At 54.3% G+C, this 24,372-nt stretch overlaps 1 protein-coding gene and 1 long non-coding RNA gene across 39 annotated transcripts in view; one reads left to right on the top strand and one right to left on the bottom strand.

Moving 5' to 3' along the window:
- DGKZ (diacylglycerol kinase zeta) overlaps positions 1 to 24,372 on the top strand; it is a 48,582-nt gene that overhangs the window by 6,781 nt on the left and 17,429 nt on the right. For 15 of the 38 annotated variants that reach the window (XR_013403880.1, XR_013403868.1, XR_013403876.1 and 12 more), the window contains exon 1: positions 22,873 to 22,991. The exons of 2 other annotated variants lie outside the window; for them this stretch is intronic. Coding sequence is in view for 12 of the 36 variants with exons in the window: in XM_077963006.1 (XP_077819132.1) it covers positions 6,543 to 6,832 (290 nt within the window). In the remaining 24 variants the exon portion in view is untranslated. Of the gene's footprint in view, positions 1 to 5,701; positions 6,837 to 8,654; positions 9,044 to 22,872; positions 22,992 to 23,793; positions 23,935 to 24,372 lie in introns of those variants that run through there. 21 more of the 38 variants (XR_013403869.1, XR_013403873.1, XR_013403877.1 and 18 more) reach the window with 5 other exon arrangements.
- Positions 13,747 to 15,616, bottom strand: LOC144334252 (uncharacterized). The gene is made up of 2 exons (XR_013403930.1): positions 15,449 to 15,616; positions 13,747 to 15,268 (listed from the first exon to the last, which is right to left on the bottom strand). It is a non-coding gene; the product is annotated as an uncharacterized LOC144334252 (long non-coding RNA).

Genomic DNA, 24,372 nt, shown 5'->3' with positions numbered 1-24,372 from the left:
TCTGACCCTGTTTCCTCACACGGAAAATGGAAGCAATGATACCTTGTCAAGAATGTGGCTGGGAAGATTCAAGAAGATACCAGATGTCAAGTTCCTGACTCAGAGCACGGGTAAAACAAGTTAGAGCTTTTGTCCTGTGCAGCTGGACCTCTTCGTGGGTTCTGGAGGCCCTGTAAGGTGTGGACACGGAGCCTGGCCCCGAGCCGCAGATGGTGGTGGGACCCGGGGGTGATAAAGTTTAACAGAGACTAAAAGCAAAGGCTGAGCATGCGCACATGTCCCGGCCTATGGTCCTCCCCCTTCTCCACCCCCGCAAAGGGGCTGGGGGCAGGGACTGGGCACCAACTGGCAGAGGAGGATGCCCCCTGCTGTGGGCACGCTGCTGCGGGTCCACGACTCCTCCAGGGAGGGGCACCTGATCCAACTCTCCCTGCGGCTATTTACCAGAAGCTAAAAATAACCCAAGAGTGACAGGGAGATGGGACCGATTTGTAATTTAAATAGCAACAGGATAAAGCAAGGAGCTGCCAGAGATCACATTCTGTCCTGAATTAACAATGCAAAACCAGGGGCAGAGAGCTGAGCCGAGCAGCGGGCAGGGACCACAGCCAGAGGAAGCCTGGGGTCCATCAATTTTCTTTCCTTTGAAAAGGGTGGGGCCCAGGCCCAGCCCGGAACTCCTTCCCTCCCCTCCAGGACCTGCAGTTCTTGCTGATCAGTGAGTCCAAGGCCAGAGAGGGCAGTGCCACGTTGTTCCAAAGGCCAACGTGCAGGGATCGGGATCCCAGGAGAGGGTCTTATCCGACCCCATTTTGGCATAAGGAGCTTGGGACGTGCCCCCAGCAGTCCATGTCCCCCAGTCCCCACACCAAGGGGCACAGCCACTTGGGCATTTTGGAGGGAACCTGGGAAGGCCAGTTTGATCAACGGCATTTGAAGAAGTTATTTGGTGGCCCGCTGAGATGGTGGCCTGTGGACCGAGCATGGGGAAGCCTAGCGTGGAGTCTCATTTTTGCTTCAGTTGGTGCCTTTCAGAGTTTTCAGAAAGGCCCCTCCAGGGGCCAGGGTGCCAGAGACAAGGGTTAGTACCAACTGGGGAAAACTTCCCTTCAGTGACATACAAAGAGGGTGGGGAAGGAACTGGGACTGGACTTTAGGCTTCTGCAGGGCTCCAGTGTGAATGACCAAGGCTCTTGGCCTACAGGTGCCTAGAAAAGAAAGCTAATCAGAGACTGCAGTACTTTGGGGGCCACTGGGCCGCAGCTTACAAATGAGGAGCTAAGGTTAGCAGAAGTTAAGCAATGTGTTAAGATCACAGAGCCAGTAACTGGTGGAGCCAGGATCCGGACTGAGATCTGTTTCTCTCCAAAGCCCTTTTTATTCTGTCAGGCTTGCAAGGGCCTAGACTTTTATCCTTAAGGATCTTGCTTGTGGCTCTGTACAAAGTGTACATATCCCTGGGTGCAGTAATAGGATAGGCAGAAAGGGGGCTGAAAGGTAGCTATGCAGTCAGGGCTTATGACCCTACAGATGGGGGTGGGAGGCTTGGAAGGCAGGAGACGCACTGACTGTGTCCTGGGGGCTTGGTATAGTCCGGGCTGGGTACAGATGGAAACTCTTTTGAGCAGATGCAGCTGACCCAGAGTAAGGGGAGAGCTGTGCAGGCTCCTCTCCCACCTCCAATCCAGGAACTTGGGAGGTGTCAAAGGACAGCTTTCAAAAGAGATGGTGGTTTGAAGGACCACCTTTGGCTGCTGGGCCGCCAGTGCTGTGTCTGTAGCTCTCTTGCCTCAGCCGGAGAGGGTCTCCAACCTCTCCTCCAGGTTTCCTCCTGCTCATGACTTTCATGAAGCTGCCCAGAAGGAACCTAATCAAATGTCCATCTGTCACTAGCCAGCAGCACCTGCAACCCGGCTCAGATATATCTGTCTCCTCTGTGGGGGCAGAGGCCCAGCACTTCGGCAGGGGCCAGTGATCAGCAGGTGATCCCAGGCTCTGGGCTGTTCCCAAGGGCTTCAGCAGGTGCCCGGATCACAGGCATAGCTGCTGGGGAGGCAAGCACTTAGACTTCAAAATCCTTGTAGGACAGGCATGGTGGCTCATGCCTGTAATCCCAGCACGTTGGAAGGCCAAGGTGGGCTGAGCACTTGAGGCCAGGAGTACGAGATCAGCCTGGGCAACATGGCGAAACCCTGTCTCTACTAAAAATACAAAAATCAGCCAGGTGTGGTGGGACATGCTTGTAATCCCAGCTACTTAGAAGGCTGAGGCAGGAGAATCGCTTGAACCTGAGAGGCGGAGGTTGCAGTGAGCTGAGATTGCACCACTGCACTCCAGCCAGGGCAACAGACCAAGGCTCTGTCTCCAAACCCTCCATGTCTCACCATGGCCACTGATGCAAACAAGAAACCAGTCTCCCTCCCTCTGCCCAGCCTCTGAACACTTGTATTCAACCCATGGCAACTTCCATAGGAAGTCACTGAGCACAGACTCATGTACCCAGCACTGAGCTAGGAGCAACATAGGGTTCAAGAATCTTGTAAGGAAGCAAAACTAAGTGCACAAAAAGTCAAATGATACAGGAATATCATTAGGAACAAAAGTGTGCATCATAGGTAAGGGATCAGCGGGTGGGGTGGAATGCCTGTTCAGGAGAAGTGTTTGACACTTGGTAGATATTTATGAAATATTTGTCATACAAATGAATGAAGGAATGAATGAGCAAAAACTGTGAAATCAGGAAAGAAGATTCAAATGAAACTGTCAGATCTAGAGCAGATCTTAGAAATCATCTGGTCCAACCAGAGAGGGTAATGACTGGCCCATAGTCACACAGCAAGGGCTGGAGTGTGAACCAATGGACTCCATGTCTGGGGCTCTTTCTACCTTCCCATTTTTGCTGCTTGGGCTGGGTCTGAAGGATGGAGAATGTGATTGGCCAAATACCCAGGGAAGATAAACTAGGAGTGCAACGTAGGCAAAGGGAATGGCAGGGGTCAGGGCCACATGTGAAGGGAATGCGAAAATGGGGAGGAGGGAAGGTTCATTTAGCGTCTATTATGAGGCAGGCACCAGCATGGCATGAGCTGAGAGAAAATCTCTGCAGGGAAAGCCTGCACAGAGAGGCAGAAAACAAGAGCAGCCAGAGAGCATAAGGAGCTGCGAAGGTCAGGCCAAGGAGGCTGGCTGGGCGGGTTTTGACAGCAGAGGGTGTCCAGGTCGTGGGTTGAGTGTTCGGCGTCCTGGTACATTTCTTTTCCCCAGCTCCCACTTGCTCATCCAGGCCACAGAAAGTAGAACACCATCCTCTGGGGCCTCAACAAAGCCCAGAATAATTTTCTTACCCAGATTCTTCTTCCTGTGTGTACCTGGGTGGGTTCTGAGGGGTCCCCAGCTTCCCAGGCCTGGCACATGTTGTCCTAGGAACTGCCAAGGGCATCCTCCCTAGTCCCGTGCACCTATCCCTTCCAGCCTTGTCCTCCCCACCCAACCTGGAAAGCAGAGATGACATTGACAGCACCAAGGAGTGCTAGCTCAAGGTGGCCCTAGTCTCACAGTCAGGACTGCCCTGCTTCTCGAAGCCTCCAGCCTGCCTGCTTCCCCTCCAGGAGCCCCATTTCCTGCTCTCTGCTTCTCCAGGGCTGCCAGACGCCTCAGATGGAAAACAAGCCCAGCCCCATTTCCTCTGTTTAACTGCTCGAGCTACTTGCAAAATGCCTGCAAGAGGAAGGCAGGGCCCTGCACAGACTCCTTCCAGAATAGACCTTGGCGTGGTGGACAGAGTCTCCAATGAGGCCACAGCATATAGGACCCATCTTGAGGAATTCAGAGATAATGGGTTGGAGGTGAAACTGTGGAAAAGTGGGGACTGAGCCTTGGGGGCATTACAGGGCCATATCCCCTACATTAGAGCAGCAATAGGATGTTTTATTTAAGAGCACAGATTCTGGGGCTAGATTCTCACCTCTACCACTTACCAGCTGGGTGACCTTAGACAGGTAAGCTTAGCAGCTCTGTGCCTTGATTTCACCATCTGTAAAAGGAGGAAAATAAGGCCAGGTTCGGTGGGTGACGCCTGTAATCCCAGCACTTTGGGAGGCCAAGGCGGGCAGATCACTTGAGGTCAGGAATTCAAAATCGGCCTGGTCAACATGGTGAAACCCCATCTCTACTAAAATTACAAAAATTAGCTGGGTGTGGTAGTGCACGCCTGTAATCCCAGCTACTCGGGAGGCTGAGGCACAGGAATCGCTTGAACCTGGGAGGCAGAGGATGTAGTAAGCTGAGATCACGCCACTACACTCCAGCCCGGAGTCTCAAAACAAAACAAAACAAAAGCAAAAACAGGAGGAAAATAACAAGATCTACCTCCTAGAGTCATTAAGAGGATTCAAAGAGCTACGTTACATATTCAGTAAGATTTTTGGCACAGAAATGTTCAGGAAATATTAGCCATTGTTTTATGATTACTGAGTATTAATTAGTAATTGCATAGCATGCATTTATTAAACAAATATTTATTGAAAAATATTATGTCCCTGTCATGAGGGACACAAAGGTGACTACACCACCAGATGGAGGTTTACAAGGGTCGGGATGGCATCTTGAAGGGTTCTGTAGCATAAATGTTTATTGAACTGAACTGACGCTGTTTCTGTCCTCGAGAAATTCACAGTAACAAACACATACACAACTAAAGAACTAGTTATAGAGCAGGGTGATTAAAGAACGCTTGAGGAAGGTACAGTTTCTTTCCTAGAACCAGTCCTAAGAATAAAGAGTGAATATATGCCCTACTGTGTATTTACCAAATCCTCACAATGGCCTCGAACTCCAGCACAGTTTGGCCTCTGGAGATCTTTCCAGCTCCTAATGCAGTCCCCCTGGCTCCCTGTTCGCTGGCCACACTGACCTTTTTTCGGTTCTCCAGACACAAGTACATTCCTTGTTCCGTGCCTTTGCTCTGACTCCACTTCCACCTAGAATGCTATTCTCCCAGGTAAGTCACACAGCTCACACTCCCCATTCATTCAGGTCTGCTCTCAAATATCAGCTCCCCAGAGACGCCCTCCCTGATCCCCTGATCCCCCTGCCTAAGTCACTCTCATCACTCTTCTCTGTTCCTTTTGGCTTCATTTTTCTTTATAGCACATTAGCACATCTTTCTTTTGTTGTTTGTTTGTTTTTTTTTTTTTTTTTTGAGACAGAGTCTCACTCTGTTGCCCAGGCTAGAGTGCAGTGGTGTGATTTCAGCTCACTGCAAACTCCGCCTCCCAAATTCAAATGATTCTCCTGTCTCAGCCTCCAGAGTAGCTGGGATTACAGGTGCCCACCACTATGCCCAGCTAATTTTTGTACTTTTAATAGACAGGGGGATTCACCATGTTGGCCAGGCTAGTCTCAAACTCCTGACCTCAAGTAAAGCACCCCCCTCAGCCTCCCAATCTTTATGGCACATCTTGTTAGCTGACATTATATCGTATGCAGATTGTTTGTTTCCTGAATGTTTTCCCCACTAGAATCTAAGCTCTGTGAGGATAGAGCCCTGCTTCCTTGTTTTTAGAGCTATGCTTTCTGATATGGTGCCTGATGCACAGAAGGCATTCAGTAAGTATTTATTGAATGAATTAATTTGTAAACCTTCCTATCTCTTCTTTATTCCTCAGATAACACCATGAGCTCAATTATTACTCCTTTTTTTTTTTTTTTTTTTTTCTTGAGACGGTGTCTCACTCTTTCGCCCAGGCTAGAGGGCAATGGCACGATCTCGGCTCATCACAACCTCCACCTCCTAGGTTCAAGCGATTCTCCTGCCTCGGCCTCTCAAGTAGCTGTGATTACACACGCCTGCCACCACCATGGGCTAATTTTTGTATTTTTAGTAGAGATGGGGTTTCACCATGTTGGCCAGACTGGTCTCGAACTCCTGAGCTCAGGTGATATGCCCACCTCGGCCTCCCAAAGTGTTGGGATTACAGGTGTGAGCCATCATGCCCGGCCTATTACTCCACTTTACAGATGAGAAAAACTGAGGCTCAGAAAAACTCCCTGACACATGTATTCATTAGTTTATTTGTTTATAGCCTACCTTGTCCCAAAAGCTATGTAGAGGACTCTGAGAGGTTTATGACCTGATTCAGGCCACACAGAGCTGGTAAGAGGCAGAACAGGACACATGCCTATGTCTCCAGGCTCCATCCTCATTGCTCATTTCTCTACACCACCATCCTGTATGCCCAGTCCCATGTAAGATGGTATGCTGCACACAGAAATGCTAGGAAGAGAGCGCTCTTTGAGGGCTGGGCACACCCAGCCATTGTACCTGGTGGTTGTCATAAAGTGGGAGACCTCAGCAGGACCAAGAGTTGAAAATCAGACAGGTTAAATGGAGAAGAAAACCGGAGAGGAGCCCAGGTGCAGATTCCAGCCCAAACAAGCCCCGTGGCTGCCTCCTGGCTGCTGGGCTGGGCTTGTCCCCACCTGCCCCTTGCTTTCCTGTGCAACTCTTCGTGGCAGCTGGCCCCAGCCAGCGGAAGGCGCCTATGAGCCCTGAGCCTGTGGTCCTCAGCTTGGGCAGCCAGTGGCCTCTAGCAGGCCCCCCCCCAACCCCACCCCCGTCAGGAAGTGCCGAAAGAGGAAGAGAGTCGCCGGGCAGGATGAGCGCACTGGGGGCTGGCCACAGTGCCGGGGGAAGCTGCAATGAGGCCTCAGCTCTGGGCCCAGTGGAGGCGCTGGGGACGGAAGAAGGGGAGCGGTTGGGGGCACTGAGGCAGATGTGGCGCTACCGCTCCTGGGACGTGCCACAGATCCCACCAGAGGCACCCCAGACACAGTAGGTACAAGGGGTAGCCTGGGAGTGGGCATGGGACCTCTGTCCCTCTATGAGCCTTTTATCTGAGATGGGGGGCAACAGAAGTAGGGTCACTCATCTGTCATCCGGCACGCTGCAGAGGCACAGAGCAGGGCAAAGGAGCTGTTGGCAGGGTGCAGGGAGCTCTGATGTTTGGACTTGGGGGGGAACTGAGCTCTAGAGAGGCCAGGACTTGAGCAAACTATCAGTGGGGGGATCTGGGAAGAGGAGCCCCCCCAGGAGTGTGGCACTGGATGCTGGAGATTTCTGACCCAGCTGCAAGGCCTTGTGGAGACTCAGTGGGGTCTTCAGTTGCCTCTGATCTCTTCTCTCAGAGCCTGGAGTAAGAGCCATTGGGAAACTTCCCCAAAGGGACCCATGCACCCCAGAGGCCAGCTGTCAGGCACACTTGGGGATTGATCTGTCCTCCTGGCCACTCTGTCACCAGTTGCTGGCTGGAGGGCTGGAGCCCCACCTCCCTGATCAGACCTTCTCCCAACTTGCAGGAAACTGGGAGAGGGTTCTGGGCTTCGGGGTGCTGGTTCTTCCTCAAAATCACAGGCTTGCCCGCAGGTCACAGCCCCAAGCATTGGCTATTTGTGGCTGACTAAGGCTGGAAAACGGGCTGCCAGAACCCAAGAGGGGAGGATAAAAGTGAAGGTGACACAGGATGTGGCTTGGCAGAGAGGCGTGCACACAGAAATAGTGGGCAGCTGGTGCGGGCAGCAGGGTGGTAGGGTTTGGGGAGGTGGAAGACCGTGCTTCCCAGCTCCTGGCCTCCCTTCGTCAGCCCTGCGGGGGCCATCAGAAACAGCCCAGGTGTGTGTGATGGCTGTGCCCCCACAGGTGACTGCTTGGGTTCCAATTGCTGTCATTTCTGGAGGGGGACGACCTTGGCTACATTGGGGAGTGTCTTTGTGTGTGCATGTGAGGTATATTTCTGGATGGGAGTGTGTGTGCATACACACACGCATATGTGTGAGGGATGTGGCAACCGGTAACCATTGTCCTGGGGGCATCTGTATGTAGGAGAAAGGTGTGTGGGCCTGTGTGCTTGTGAATGGGAGTGTGGTACCTGTTGTCCTTCTGTGTGAGTATTTGTGAGTGTGTAAGGGCTGTGCAGGTGGTTCCCGTAGCATATGAGATCTATAGCAGGAAAATGCGATGTGTTTGGCATGGGTGAGAAGGTTGGAAACCATTGTGAATAGCTGTGGAAGGATGACTTTGTAGGAGAAACTTGTGAGTTCTTTGTTGGTGTGTGTGCAAGTCATTAAGTGACTGGTCACTGAATGTGAGAGGCTGGGGTGGGAAGTGTTCGTTTGAGTAATGAGTGGGCATAATTGTTTAAGGGATGTGTTTGCTCTGCGTGCATGGGGAGCCCTGTGTGACTTTTGTTTCCCTGAGTGCGATTTGGGGGAGCCAAGGGGGTATGGGTGGAGATTGTGAGTGGTTATGAGTAGGCACAGGGTGTGCGAGAGCGGAGGGGAGGTGGTGACAGCAGCCCTCGCGGGTGTACACTTGTGAGCGTGCAGTTGTTTGGTAGCGGGGAGATCGGGGGAGTAAAGACTGAGCATCTGAGTGCGCGCAACCCGAGTGTGCTAGGCCGGGAGATTCAGTCCTATCCAGGCGGGCCGGGCCGGGCTGGGGGCAGGGCTTTCTGCTGCCCCGCCCATTCGCCGCCCCGCCCCTCGGGCCGCCCCAGCGAGCTGCGGCGCAGCGGGCGTCCGGCAGAGGGCGCTGCGGGCCCGGTGCCACCGCGCGGCGGAGGGGGCGTGCTCGGCGGCGGGCAGGCAGCGGCCCGGCCAGCTATGCGGGGTCCTGCGGCCGCGGCTGGCGGCACTTCCTGGAGCGGCGGCGGCAGCCGCTTCCCGGGCACCTGGGCGTGGGGCGCGGGTGCGCGCGGCGCGGGGCGGGCGGAGCGAGCGCGCGCCATGGCGGTGGCGGGCGGCGCGGAGCGGGCGTGCTGAGCCCCGGCCGCCGGCCCGGCATGGGCGTCTCCCGCGGGCCCGCCGCCGGCCGGGGCTAGGGCCGGATGGAGCCGCGGGACGGCAGCCCCGAGGCCCGGAGCAGCGACTCCGAGTCGGCTTCCGCCTCGTCCAGCGGCTCCGAGCGCGACGCCGGTCCCGAGCCGGACAAGGCGCCGCGGCGACTCAACAAGCGGCGCTTCCCGGGGCTGCGGCTCTTCGGGCACAGGTGAGCGGGGCGGCGGCGGGGCAGGCACCGAGGCACCGGCAGGTTACCGCGCCCGCACCGGGGGACATTACTCGGCCACTGGCGGTCTGGGCCACTTCGGTACTGACACCGAGTCGGGGAGACGCTGGCACCGGCGGCACGAGCCGTCTTGGCGTGGGCACCCACTGGGGGTCATCCCCCAGGGCCGGGACACGGGCGGGATCGGTCGGCTTGGCACTGCCACCGGGTGAGGGGTAATTCCCTGGCGCTGGCAGTCTAGTGCGCCTCATGTGTAGTACCGTGGCAGGGTCGGCTCCCAGCCTTCCAGCAGGCAGATGGAATCACCCCAGCCTTCGCGGCACAAGGAGGTAGGGCCCCCAGGACTGGTCACCCACACCTTCTTGGCACGGATAGAACAGGGCCTCTCTGTGCCTCCTGGCACCACTGAGATGGAGATCACACCGTCCTTTGGACTTTCATGGGACCCGGTTGCCTACCACCACTGTGTGGCATCTACAGAATGTAGCCCCGTTGATACCGTCACTACACATGGCTTGTCCCCAAGCTCTGGTCACTGGTTTAATTGTTCAACATGTTAAGCCTCTCCTTGGGGTTGGGGGTGCCTGATCATCTGCCCTACCTTGCTCTTATTTAGCAGAGAGACCCCAGCGCATCCCTCTGCTAGGCAGGCAGCATGTCTCCCTCTACCTTCTTCCAGCCCATGCTAGGAAAGGGATGAGGTGGGCTGGAGTCTGGAATCTGTGCTGGCTGTTCAAGCTTCATCTTGACCCCTTCCGCAGCACTCCAAATGTCCCCATCTTGTGCCTGTGACAGAGCTTTGACCAGGACTCTAGCTGGGAACTGGGGGGAGGGTGTGGAAAGACTGAGTGCATGGCAAGTGTACTGCTCTTGGTGGTGAGCCACCTCCTGCCCTCGCAGCGCTGGTGTAAGGTAAGGAACGTGAGGCCCCAGGAGTACCTGACCTGGCTCCCTGCGCTGCTTCCTGACCGATCCCTGCCCTTCCCTGGTGGCCAAGGAGCTTGCAGCCAGTCAGCCAAGGACCCCAGAACGACCTCAGATTGAACTCTGACCACTTGGAGTCTGCCCAAGGCCTCCCTCTCAGTTTTCTGCAGCTGCCCAGACTTGGTGGCATTCACCCCCACCCCGCCCCTAGCTTTGCCCTGCCCCTTCTCCGGGTAGACTTTACCCACTAATAACATGGGCGGTTTTCTCCTGTCGTGTGGGCTGGCATACTCGTGATGCTGACCTGTGCCCTCCACCTGCCTTACCTGGGCCAGGGCCCGCTCTTTGCACCTGCAGTCTCTCTGAGCACAGATCTGGATTCTTACACTGGCAGATGGAGCTCCGTGGGCTCCTGTGTTACCACGCAGGCTTCAATGTCATATAAAACAGGGCAGGGAGTGAAACTTCCAGTAGCTCTGTTTTGTCACCCACAGCCCTGCAAGATGGAGCAGTTTACACCCAGCTCTGCAGGATGTAGCCTCCAGTGTTCACAGGCTCTGCCGGGGGAGGGAGGGGCGCCACCAGAGGCTTCCTGTTGCTGCCCACAGGGTATCAAGTGTTGGGTTCTTATGACCTGTGGCTGTGCCCCTTCTGAAGGGCACAGGTTTGTGGGTATAGGGATGAGCACATGCGGGAGGAAGAACAAGAAACCAGAGAACCAACAGATACCTTTATGTAATTCTTTAAAATAAGCAGGGTAGGTGGTATCTTCCTTTTGTTAAAAAAAAAAACAATTTTTTGTAGAGATGAGATCTCACACCGCATTGCCCAGGCTGGTCTTGAATTCCTGGCCTCAAGCAGTCCTCCCACCTCGGACTCCCAAAGTGCTAGGATTACAGGTGTGAGCCACCGCACCTGGCTTGTTTGTCCGTTTTTATAGATGAAAGAAACACGGTCAGAGGGGATTTGCCCAGTCACATAGCAAGGAAGAGGTAGAGATAGGATTTGAAGTCAAGTTGGTGTGATTCCGAAATCCACATCCCTTTCTCTATACCAGGATCCCAAACGGAACATCACAGTGGCCAAGGGAGCTTTAAGAAATACAGATTCCTAGATCTTACCCTTGGCGTGTCTGACCCATCAGGTCTGGAGGTGGGGCCTGGCCATTGTTTAAAGCTTCCCAGGTGGTTCTGATGTCCCACCAAGTTTGACAAGCACCGTAGTCCGTCACCCTGGGGAGTGTAAGTGCTCCTACAGGATGCCTGATGTGAGGAAAGAAAATTCAGCAGCACCTCTGGAAGCATGTAAGGAGTGTCCCTTGTTTGGGAGCACTGTGCTGGGGATAGTAGGGCCCTCAGAAATGTACACATTCAGAGAACCCAGTAGTGTCAGGCAGACAGCAGCAAGGGAAAACGCTTTCTCCTGGCAGGCCTGGGAGCTCACTGAGGCTGGCCTCCTTCCCCTTGACTTGATGGGGCCAAGGGGTGGGGGCTGGGAGCAGACATGTGGAAGTGTGGAATAGGACACCTGCTCCGGGTTCTGCCCCCTCCAGTGCTGCTTAGCGGGTCCTGCTACCTTTGTTTGTTTGTTGCAGCCTCAGGTAAAAGTCCTCAAAGCCCCATCTGAAACCAGCCCTTCATCTTCCCAGCTCCATGCTGGCTCTTAACCTGGCTCTTAACCTAGCTCTTGCCTCTCCCCTGACGTCCACCGTCTGCATGTCCCCCATCCCACCCCCTCCCCACCCCACCCACATACACACATCCAGCCTTGGGGCTGAGGGACCCGACGGGAAGATCAAGGGTAACAACTAGGTCGGCAGTGGCTGCTGAAGGCAGGTGGAGAATTCTGCATGCAGATCCTGGTTCACGGGGAGAGTTCCATGAACAGTTAGCAGTGTCTGCTGTGGGCTTGGCAGGGAGTCTTGATGGCACATGGGCCACATGTTTGCCATCCTGGCCCCTCTGGGTAGGACAGTCTCTGAATGGCAGCCTCTATGGGGCTGAAAGAGGCTTTTCCTTAAAGTCCATCTCTGCCCCACACAACTGGCGTCATCCTCTCAGAATCTGGGGGGCAGCTTGCCATCTCTTTTTTTTTTTTTTTTTTTTTTTTTTTTAGCTCAGTGAGCCATGATTCTCCCCAGCTTGTGGATTCCTCCCACCCCAACTCCATCCCACCTTACTTCTTGCCGGAACCATCAGTCTCCTCCCTGAGGAGGAGGAGGAGAGGAGGTACAGGCCCTACTCTGATCCCAGGGTATTTGCTTCTCCTCTATCCTGAGCAGAGGGCAGGCAGGACCTTTCCACTGAAGCTTCTGTTGACCCTAAGGATCGGGCAGCCAGGAGTGGGAGAGAAGTGGACTCTGTCTCCTCCTCCAGGACCCACCAGGAAGGAGGACCCGCCTATCCTCTGGCCTGGTCCCAGCAGCCTGATCCTGGCAGGTCACAGGGCTTGTGGATTAGCTGGTTTTGCACCCCAGGGGCATCAGAAATTACCTGGCACCTCACACATGTAGACATAAGGAGTCTTGGCCTCAGAGCCCTGGGAGCCTGAGCCTCTGTGCCGCCATCCCCTGCCCTTCACGGTGCTCAAAGTCACAAGCTCCTAGCGGGCAGGAGGCACACCTGCAGAACCAGTGTGAGACAATGGGTCCCATTTAGAGGCACTGCCACACGGCCCCAGCGAGCATGGCCCTGAAGTCAGGGCTGCAGAGGGTGCCCAGCGGGTGCCTGAGCAGAAGCAGCCCCTGTTTGGGTTGGTTCTGCAATGAATGGGGAGGGATGTGTTGAGGGATGCCTCCTGCACAGAGGTGAGAACCTTGTCTATGGCGCCAGAGTGTCTGGGAGCGAAAGAAAACCTCTGAGTGGTTTGTCTCCCCCCGGCTAATGCTGGGAGCAGCCCAGGTTGCTGTGGGAGGCGGGGACAACCTAGAATCCTTGGGTTCCAGCCAGTTTGGGAAAGAAAAATGGGCCTCAGTGGCCGAGCTGCGTTCATCTCACCATGTTTGCTCCCCACACAAGGTCAGGTGCCAGAGTATAGGGCTGGCCCCAGCTGGGGACCCAGGGTAGAATTCTCATAGTCTCCCTCTGTGCCAAATGCTGTCAGGGGAGGGAATGGCAATTCTTGTCATTTTGTCTCCATGCCATACTCCAGAAAGGTCAGATCCTGGGATGTGGAGCTGCCCAGGATTCTCGGTTGGCACAGGAGCGCAAGAGTTGGTGTCCCTTAAGGCAAGGACAGAGGAAGGACTAAGTGACCCCTGGTGAGAGAAAGCTGAGGCTCCAGGCAGCTGGGCTGGGGGAGAGTGAGAGAAACGGGCCTGCCCTCCTTGGCTCTCTGAAGGCCTCTCCAGAATTCGCCAGTGGCCCCCTGGGCAGAGGAGGAAGTGGGGGCATAGGTTAGCCCTGAGTCTCAGGCCATGCGGGCCCCTCGGAGAAGCAGGGATTCGGAGCCCTTCCACCCACATTAAGGCAGGAGAGAGTTGGGAGGTGTGGAAGCAGCCCCTGGAGACTGCCCTGCAGTGCCACTGGAGCGACGCAAGGGGGCGACAGCTGCCGTTGTGGGAGGCCGGTGGGCGATGAGCTTCTCCTTCCGCCAGTCCACATGCCCATGGGGACTCACAGGCACTGGCTGGTAGTTACCTGCTGCTCTAGCTGCCGGGCGGAGCCAGTCAGCACGACCCAGGGCAGGCTGGGTGGGTGCCTCCAGCCACCTGGCCCCACCCCTCCGGTTCCCTGAGGCCCAGGCACAGCCAGGTGGCCTTGACTCAGCCAAGGTCTCGCAGCTAGCCTGGGTCATCTGGGACACCCACGCTGGGCTTCCAGGGCCATGTTCATTAAGGCCTCATCACAGGACCCCGGAGCAGCCTGACCACCTCTCCTCCCTGCCCCTCTGCCTCCTCCTTGAACAGCCCTCTAGGTCAGCTGCGGGGGCAGTGTGTGCAGGAAGTGGGATCTGCCGCACCTGTGACCAGGTTCGCCCGCTCCCCAAGTTCCTGGGCCACCCCTGGGCAGTGCCAGGCACTCATTCCTTGCTCTCCTTGGCTCTCCTCTGTTGCGTGTTGGGGTCAGCCCACATCCGGCCTGCAGTGTGGGTCTCAGCACAGGACTTGGCTGGCCCTTGCGTCACAGATGTGGAGGGTAGGCCAAAACAGTAACCAAATGCCCTGGAAGAGCTATCATTCTGCCATCTTTCCTCTTCACCCCTTTCCTCGCTGAAACACCAGAGGCGTGGTCAGGTTGGGAGAGTAGGTTTGAGTGAGACCAAGGGCTCTGTGGCAGGGGAGGGGGGGAGAGGCTGAAGAGACAGGAGTGGCGTTCCAGCTCCTCTGTCTCCGGTGATTAACAGCTGCCAGAAGCTTGTCAACTCATCAGTTTCATGTGATCTTCATAACATCTTTGTAGTTGGTTCGATTCCCATTTTGCAGAGAAGAAAACCAAGGCTCAGAAAGGTCAGGGGCCTAGCCAGGATCCCCCAGCTCACACTGGAGCCGAGCCCAAGGATCTTCTCATGATGCTGGGCTGCTCTGCTTAGGAGTACTCTTTTCTTCTATTATTTGCCATCCCTAAACTGGGAAGACCTAAGAAGAGGCTTGAGTGCTCCATGGGGTTTAGTGAAAGGTCTTTGCTTCCTGTGCCAGTGGTGTGAGACACATGAGATAATCTGACCTGGACCCCAAGGGAGAATGGCCACCGAGATCCCTCGAGTCAGGGGGAGCAGGCTGGACTGGGAGAGACCCTTGGTAAAGAGACTGGGGCTGTGAGCCCGTCGTCATCTGGCTTCCTGGCTGTGTCTGGAGTGGAGGACAAGTCTGATCTTTTTACTTACTTCAAGGGCGTAGGGAGTCTAAAGCCCAATGGACATGCTCAGAGGAGCCCCCATACCACCCAGGGGTCAGTGGCTGGCCTCAGGGAGGGAGGATCGCTTCACTCGCACCCAGTGCCTCATGGTGAGAGGTCTGAGAGAGGAGAGGCAGGGCCCCAGCACCCTCCTCATCTACACTGAGACCTCCTCCCCTTGCTCCTGGCAGAGCACCAGTTCAGAGCTCCCACGTAGAGGCCTCTCCCCTGCCAGGGATGAGCCCATCTCAGCACATGCCAAAATAGCTGTCTGGGAGCCTGGGCCCGCACCGCCCACGCCCCAGCATCTCGCGGGTTAACAGCTTGCCTGTCTCTCCGCCCCCTTCCCCAGCTTGCTGACATTTTACAGAGAGAGGCGGGGGCGGTTGTGAAAGGGGGCAAGCTGGTTCTTGCTCCCCAACCCACACGGACACCCCACTGACACAGCCTGTCGCCACCCACCCACCTCCAGAAGGCATCCCCTTGGGGGAGACCTTCCTTCCACCCTGAGGGCCCTGAAGGGGTGAGGGACAGGCTGCCAAAACCATCCCTGGTAGGCCCAGGGAGCTCTAGGGGGCTGGTCTCCCTCAAGGGGTCTTTTGTAGGACACAGGATCCCCCTCTGTCACCCAGGCTGGAGTGCAGTGGCACAATCATAGCTCATTGTAATTTCAAATCCCTAGGCTCAAGCAATCCTTCCACCTCAGCCTCCCGAGTAGCTAGGAACTATAGGTGGGGGCCACCATACTGGGCTCATTTTTTCTTTCTTTCTTTCTTTTGTAGAGACGAGGTCCTGCTATGTTGCCCAGGTTGGTCTTGAACTCCTGGCCTTAAGTGATCCTCCCACCTTGGCCTCCTGAGTTGCTGAGATTACAGGCCTGAGCCACTGTGCCCAGCCTCTGGAGTCTTTTTAAGAAATTATTTTGAAATTTTTCCTAACACATTAAATATCTTGCCATTATAAAAGTTTCCAGAATAAGGTGACACCTACTGCCTAGCTTGGTTGGAGCTTAGCATTAGGCCATATTTGCTTTAGACAGAGATGGAGGCCCCCATGTCATCCTCCCTGGAGGAAACCACAATTCTGATTTTGGTCTGTGTGATGTTCTTGTGCCTGTTTTTAAAATTGTCCTACATAGGTATGCATGGCTAGCAATATACAGTGCTGTTGTGTATGATTTTACTCTGGTTTAAATGGTATACCAAGCATATTCTGCATTTAGGTTTTCCCCTCAATATTATTTGGAGATTTAACCATCTGAAACATGAGTTCTCATGGATCCATTTTAACCTCCACATCCAATTCCGTTGTGTAACAGCGGCCTATTTGCCCGGGATGGTTGACGGACACTTGGTGGTTTGCAGTTTCTCGCTGTTGCGAGCGATCCCTCTGTGTTCTCTTCGCTGGTGCCTGCTCACAGGGCATGTGTGTTTTCAGATAGACAGATGTTCCCAAGTTGTGCTCCAAAGTAGTTGTCCTAATTTTTAGGCCTCTGGGGTTATTTTCTTTCTTTAAACTTTTGGTAAACTAGGGAATTGTTTCCCAGGAACACTTTCTCCTTCAAGCCTGCAACGATCCCTTGAGAGAGATGAGGGTGGGCGTTAGCCCTATTTATCAGATCAGGACATTGAGGCTCAGGCAGGTTAAAAGGCCTAGCTTGAGGTCATGTAGCTGGTCAGAGGCAGATCCTCTGGGCCTTTGAAGCTAAACCCACTGTGAAGACCTTTGTCCCCTGTATGAGTAGTGTGGAAGCCTGAAGGAGCGGGCTGGGGCCCCGGGGGCTGATGGGGAAGGGAGCAACATGGTCAGAAAGCTGGGTGGGGGGAGTGTTAATTTTTTTTTTTCTTTTTTTGAGACGGAGTTTCGCTCTTGTTGCCCAGGCTGGAGTGCAATGGCACGATCTCGGCTCACTGCAACCTCCGCCTCCCAGGTTCAAGTGATTCTCCTGCCTCAGCCTCCCAAGTAGCTGGGATTACAGGCATGCGCCACCACGCCCAGCTAATTTTGTACTTTTAGTAGAGATGGGGTTTCTCCATGTTAGTCAGGCTGGTCTCGAGCTCCCGACCTCAGGTGATCCACCCGCCTCAGCCTCCCAAAGTGCTGGGATTACAGGCGTGAGTCATGGCGCCCGGCCAGGGTGTTAATATTGAATGAGGGGATGAGGGGGAAATGCTTCTCCTAACAGATGGAGAATGGGAGCCCTCTGCAGACACAGGAGAAGGCGAGGACAGGGGACGGTCACCATAGAAGAGTGGGGGCCCACGAGGGGTTTGTAACAAAGGGGCCCCTTTGGGAGACTAAGGGAGACATATCGGCATTCCCATCAGGGATCGGTTTCAGTGTTGCCTCTGAGACACCAGAGCTCAGCCCAGACCAGATTTGTCCACCCAGTGCAGCAGGAAGTTCTTGGGAGCTGGCCCGCCGCTGGGGTGCTGTGCCAGCCTGAAGCCTGTGCTGTCAGCGGGATCCATGAGGCTGAGTCCGGACCATGCGCGGTTCCCTCCACTCACTCTTCAAACCACACCCGGCACTTCTACACTCTGGGGATGCCATTAGAAGCAATGTGAGGCCCTGGGGCTCACAGCCTGGCTGGGGACGCAGACTTGCACATTAGTGCTGATCACCCAGGGTCTGAGAGGAGAACCATGAGGGAGAATTCACTGAGCAGAGAGGGGAGTGGTATTCCAGGTAGGGAGACCACTGGATGCCACATGGTGCCACGTGGAAAAGGGACCTGCGGTGTTTTGTTTGCCAGAAGCATCAAGGGTGGAGCCTGAGGGGTCGAGGGTATGTGCCGTGGAAAACACTACTGAGTTCAAACCCCAGCACTGCCACGTGTTAGCTGCACAACCTCAGGCAAGTGACTTAACCACTTTGTCTCTCAGTTTCCTCATCTGTAATATGAGGATATGGTTCATGGGGATAATACCGACTAAGGAGGATTCATAGCTTACTATTTGTAAAACACTTAGTGTCTGATGGAGTGAGTTATGTAAGTGTCAAATACAGCATTAAAAATATGAAAGAGCAGAGAGGAGGCTGAGAGGCCTGTTGCCTGCCAGCCCCAGGGCTCTGCGTTTTGCTCAGCTGACGGGAGAATCAGTAAAAGGCGATTGGGTGCGTTAGGATGAATTCTGGTGGCAGCGGGGGTCTGGCTTGGAGGGAGGCTCTGAAGGAATGAGCCGGTTTGCACAAACATCTCTTTGAGGCCTAGCAGGGGCTGAGTCAGGGACTCAGGATGTGAAGGAAGAGACTGGGGGTATTTCACCAAGGAGCTCAGGCCAGCCCAGGGTCCCGGCCCAGCCCCCAAGCCTCTGAGACAGCCCCTCCTCCCCCTTCCTTGCCCACCACCCTCCCCTTGTGACTTCATGTCACCAAACCTACTATCTAGTTTTCATGAGAAAGCCATGGGGGACACAGAGCAGGTGATAGCACCCAGCCCAGAAAGCGGCCTCTAGGTGTCACTCTTGGGGTCCTCTAGAGAGGAGAGGAAGGTCGCCACCCAAACCAAGGCTGTTGCCATCCCCTTGTACCCAACAAAGAGAAGTGGCCTGAGCCAGCTGGAGCCTGTGGTCAGCCCTTGCATGTGGTTACGCAAGGTAGAAGAAGCCCTTCTGTTCCCTTAAGGTGCTGGCCCGTCCCCCGTGGAATTCCCTGCTCTTTCCTCCTGCGCTGATCAGCAATAAACGCTGGACTCACTGCCAGGCACCATGCCGGGCATGCCCAGATGTGCTAGACCTGGCCCCGGCCCCCCAAGAGCTCGCGGTCTGGTGGAAGAGCAGGCTTGTGGGCTGAAAGAAGCAGGCCTCCCAGGGCTCTAGTGGCAGGGGAGCCGAATGGGCAGTGCGGAGCTGTGAGTAGGAGGGGTATGTCATCGGCTGTGAGCAGGCAGCTGCTTATCAGGTAGAGAGGGAGGCCAGAATTCAGGGCAGAAGGTGTGCCAGGTGCGGCAGCACAGCAGTAAGCCGGGCACAGCCAGATTGGGGCACAGAGAATAGGTTGGCTTGGTTAGAACCAAGGCTTTGTGTCACAGCACAGGAGGTTGTTAGTGCCACACCACAGGAGCCACGTCTGCCGGGGTGGAGGAGGCAGACTGTCTCTGATTCAGTGGTCTCAAAGTATGGTCCAGGGGGTGCCCTGACCCATTTCAGGAATTTGATAAAGTCAAAACTATTTTCAGAGCTACCCTGGTTCCTGCCTTTTCTTTGCTGTGCTGATGACACAAAAGCAGTGGTGGGTGAAAGTGCTGGCCCCTCAGCGCACATCTAGGCAGGGGCCCCAACATTAGAGTCCTTACTGCATACGTACATTTCTTTAAAAGTAGTGAAGATCATTAATGTTATAAAGTCTAGACCCTTGCGTACCTATACCTTCTGATATTTTGTATGAAGGAATATGAAATATACATTAGGCACCTTTGCTGCAAACCAAACTGTGATGAGGAAAAGCTCTTACTCGGTGGAGTTGTAAACTGTACTAAGTGCTTCTTTTAAGAACACCATTTGGGCTGGGCGCGGTGGCTGAAGGCTGTAATCCCAGCACTTTGGGAGGCCGAGATGGGCAGATCACGAGGTCAGGAGATCGAGACCATCCTGGCTAACACGGTGAAAACCCGTCTCTACTAAAAATACAAAAAACTAGCCGGGCAAGGTGGCGGGCGGCTGTAGTCCCAGCTACTCGGGAGGCTGAGGCAGGAGAATGGCGTAAACCCGGGAGGCGGAGCTTGCAGTGAGCTGAGATCCCGCCACTGCACTCCAGCCTGGGCAACAGAGCGAGACTCTGCCAAAAAAAAAAAAAACACCATTTGTACTTGGACACCTGATAGACAAACTAGTCAGATATAGGTATTTGGCAGACATTTTCTCAAAAGTGAATGACATGAGTTTGTCACTTCCAAAACGGTATCACTATTTGTTGCCAGGCATGGGCCACCATGGCTCATATCTGTAATCCTATCACTTTGGGAGGCCGAGGCGGGAGGATCACTTGAGCCCAGGGGTTCAAGACCAGCTTGGGCAACACAGTGAGACCTCATCTCTATATTTATTTTTTAAAAATAAATAAATTAATAAAATATTTGTTGCCAATGATAGAATTTGAGCTTTTGAGCAAAAATGAGAATTTTAGAAACCTTTTTATTCACTTCCTAGAGCCTGACAGCTTCCTTGGACTTAAAATTTTTCTGATGAGATCAGTAGTAAAGTTGGTGTGATTTTTGGTATTATATAATAACATTTGGGCCAGGGGCGGAGGCTCACACCTGTAATCCCAGCACTTTGGGAGGCTGAGGCAGGCAGATCACCTGAGGTCAGGAATTTGAGAGCAGCCTGGCCAACATGGTGAAACCCCGTCTCTACTAAAAATACAAAAATTAGCTGGATGTGATGGCACACACCTGTAATCCCAGCAATTCGGGAGACTGAGGCAGGAGAATTGCTTGAACCTGGGAGGAGGTTGCAGTGAGCTGAGATCGCAACACTGCACTCCAGCCTGGGCGACAGAGCAAGACTCTGTCTCAAAAAAATAATAATAAAATAAAATAAGGCCAGGCGCGGTGGTTCACGCCTGTAATCCCAGCACTTTAGGAGGCTGAGGCGGGCAGATCACGAGGTCAGAAGTTCAAGGTCAGCCTGGACAACATGGTGAAACCCCGTTTATACTAAAAATAAAAATAAAAAATATTAGCCGAGTGTGGTGGCCCATGCCTGTAATCCCAGCTACTCGGGAGGCTGAGACAGGAGAATCAATTGAGCCTGGGAGACTGAGGTTGCAGTGAGCTGAGATTGCGCCATTGCACTCCAGCCTGGGCAACAAGAGCCAGACTCCATCTCAAAAAATAAAAATAAAAATAAAAAATAAAATAAAATAAAATGTGTCACCATTTGGAAGATCTGCATAACTCAGTAAATCGGTAACATCAAATTTTGTAACATCAAGCACCAGTGACCAGTGCTTGATGTTACAAAATTCAAAATGCAAGGTAGTCCAGTGAAAAGTTCATTGACATGGTTTTTTATTTATTTATTTATTTATTTATTTTGAGACAGAGTCTCACTCTGTGGCCCAGGCTGGAGTGCAATGGCGTGATCTCGGCTCACTGTAGCCACCGCCTCCCAGGTTCATACGATTCTCCTGCCTCAGCCTCCCAAGTTGCTGGAATTACAGGCACCTGCCACCATGCCCAGCTAATTTTTTTTTTCTTTTTTTGTATTTTTAGTAGAGACGGGGTTTCGCCATGTTGGCCAGACTGGTCTCAAACTCCTGACCTCAGTCAATCTGCCTGCCTTGGCCTCCCAAAGTGCCGGGATTACAGGCATGAACCACTGTGCCTGGCCTGATTCAGTTTTAGAGTCCACATTGCTACTAACCTTTGAGAAACTATCATTTGTCATATTTTGGTGTAGTAGCAAAGAAAATCTATAGAAAATCTATAATTACCTGGAAAGGCTGTTAAAGATATTCCTTCTTTTTGTAACTACATGTCTGTGTGAGGCAGAATTTTCTTCATATACTTCAACCAAAACAACATGTCACAACAGATTGAATGCAGGGATAGACACGAGAATCCAGCTGCCTTCTATTAGGCCAGACATTAAAGAGATTTGCAAAAAATGTAAAATGATGCCACTCTTTTTGCTAACTTTTTTTAAGAAAGTTATTTATAAAAGTGTTGTTTATATTAACATGTAATGGGCTTATTGTTTTTAAGCTAATATCTTAAGCATTTCTCAGTTTTAATATCTGATATGATACATATTAATAGCTGTCACCCCCTAAAACAAAACTCTTTTGGGATCTTCACCAATTTTGAGAGTGTAAAGGGGTCTGGGAGCTTTCAAGTAGCTGAACACATGGAGGTTCCTGGTGGATGGTGTGCCCAGGGAGGGTGTGGAAGCACCTTGCCCCTTCCCTCATTTAAAAAAAAAAAAAAAAAGGCCGAGTGCAGTGGCTCACGCCTGTAATTCCAGCACTTTGGGAGGCCAAGGCAGCAGATCACAAAGTCAGGAATTCGAGACCTGTCTGGCCAACATGGTGAAACCCCATCTCTACTTAAAATACAAAAATTAGCTGGGCATGGTGGCAGGTGCCTGTAATCCCAGCTACTCAGGAAGCTGGGGCAGGAGAATCGTCTGAACCTGGGAGGCAGAGGTTGCAGTGAGCCGAGATCACGCCATTGCACTGCAGCCTGGGTGAGAGGGCAAGACTCCATCTCAAAGGGAAAAAAAAAAAGAGTTTAAAGAGGTCTTCGGATGAGGCAGTTGGACAGCTGCCACTCTCCAGACCCTAGGGCGCCATGGCAGGACTGGGAGCTGGGAGGGTGGCTTTCCGGTCAGGATACACATAACATGGACTGGTCTCTTCTGGGCATTCTTTAGCTTGGCAGAGCCAGAAGACGAGAAGCTGGAGTCCCAGCTCAACCAATTCTGAGTCGTGGGCAGTCACAGGCTTCCACAAGCCTCGAGTGCCCCATCTATTCAGTGGGACAGTAATGCCGTCCGCACAGGGGAAAAACCCAGCCTCCCGTCTGTAATGCTGGTGAAAAAGTACTTTGTAAGTTGTGAAACACGCCACAGATACTTACTTTTGTGGTTGTTTTGTCTGGAGCCAGCGTGATTTAGCTTCCCCAGACCTCAGAAAACCTGTCCAGTGGGCGTGAGAAGGCATTAGGTGGCTAAATAGGGGGCATTAGTGGGGGGCCCCCTCCCTAAAAGGGCCTGGCTTCCACTTCTCCCTCCCACTTCTCCCTCCTTAGACCTCGTTCCCGAGCTGGGGCGTGGGCTGGGCTGTACTGGGCGCCAGGTGGAAGGCAGGCCACTGGGCTGTCACCCAGCCTGACTCTGGGGACCTTGGGAAAAGGAGCTGGGAGGCATGCTCGTGCGCAGTGTGCCCGCCCGCCCACCCACCGCCTGCTGCAGGGCCTGGAGCTGCCGCTGGGAGAGGAAGTGCGTTCGGTTACCAATCGGGTTATTTTCATAACGGCTGTCTCAGGCAGCAGGGAGGAGGGTGACAAGGGGGAGGGGGCAGAGGAGCAGCCACGGCCGCTCGCTCTCCAAACTAGGACTTGCTCAGCAGAGGCCGCCAGCCCGGAGCTGGAGCCAGAGCCCGGCATTGGGGACCCCAGCTCCCTCCTGCTTGCCCCGCTCCCGCCTGCGCCCTGCCTTCCAGATCAGGTCAAAAGGGGCCCCCAGCCCCTCCTTGCCTTCTGCTTCCTCCCTCTGTATCTGGCTGGGTGGGTGTGGGGAGGGTTGGATCCGGGTGGACCCAGGCCCCACCATCCCTAGGCCAGGGGCCTGCCCTGCCCAGTTCCTGAGCTGATGGAAAAGGGTCCCGCCAAGCTCTTGCTGAGCCAGGGCAGAGCCTGCCGAGTAAACACTCACTGGCCTGGTCGCCTTCTTACCGTCCAGCCTGGCCCACCTGCTCCCCGAGGTACATTCTGTTTGTTGTTTTTGACAGGATCCCTGTGGTGAGTCCCAGCCTGGGAAGGGAGGACCCTGCCTCCCAAGCCTCTAGGCTGACTGGGGAGGGGCCGACCTCCCTTCCCGCTTCCCCACCTCCTTCCCTCCGACCCGGGGACTGTGGGAGCAGAGCCGAGGGGGTTCTGGGGAGGCAGCTGCAGGCCCTTGCTCTGGGGCTGCTGGAGGTGGGGTCGCCATGCACCATGCCCAGCCTTCACGGAGCGGAAGGCGGACGAGGCCCTGCCCAGGGTGTGGAGTGGGCGCTCTGGGTCAGTCCCATGGGGTATCCTGTGAGAGCAACTCAGGAGGCCAGGCCTGGTACCAGGTGCGGAGAGTGCGTTCCTCACGACACAAGCAGATAGCCAGGTGGCATCTGCGGCCGGCTCTGTTCCTCACGCGGTGGGCGGCGGCCTCCCTGGGCACTCCTGCTTCCCTTTCTGGGTTCCCGGCCTCACTGTGGGCAGACAAACCCTGGAGGTAGCACAGTCACATGCTCTGGTGTCTGTGGTGGGTGTAGGCCCTGCCAGGCCCCTGCTGTCTGCCAGGTATCGCCAGGCACTCTCCCTCCGTCATCGCATCCAGACCTCCTTTATGCCAATCTTCTGAACCAGAGGGTGTGAGCTCCATTTTGCAGATGAGAAAATTGAGGCTCAGAAAGGTTAGTAGATCAGCCTTAGGGTGACAATGGCAGATTCAGGATGCCAGCGCCCTTGAAACTAGCATAAGGTGTGAGGTGGCCTGGTCTCTGGAGGGTGGGTGTCCTGTCTGCTGTAGCAGTAGCCGATGAAGCTCTCCGGCCTGCCCGCCCCCATGGCAGCCACTGCAGCTCGGCTGCCCACAGCTGCAGCCACTGTCCAGCAAGGGTGCACGGCCAGACACCACTGGTCTTGCCTCCTGACTTCCTCTGTCCTTTCCCAGGCCCTGTCCTTGTCAGGCCCCAGAGCCGGAGGTTGATGGGGTCCCCTGAGTCCTTTCCCATCCTGTCCCCGTTGGTGTGACAGGCTCTCTACCCGGAGACCGAGGGACAGCCATTTTGCTGTGCTCTTGGTGTTGAAGCCCTCAGGGTGACCTTTGCACATACTATGTGGTGAGTTGG

This window comes from Macaca mulatta, chromosome 14, assembly GCF_049350105.2.
Source record: "Macaca mulatta isolate MMU2019108-1 chromosome 14, T2T-MMU8v2.0, whole genome shotgun sequence".
Taxonomy (NCBI): domain Eukaryota; kingdom Metazoa; phylum Chordata; class Mammalia; order Primates; family Cercopithecidae; genus Macaca; species Macaca mulatta.
The sequence above is the reverse complement of the archived record's forward strand: the minus strand, read 5'-3'. Positions and strand labels throughout refer to the sequence as shown.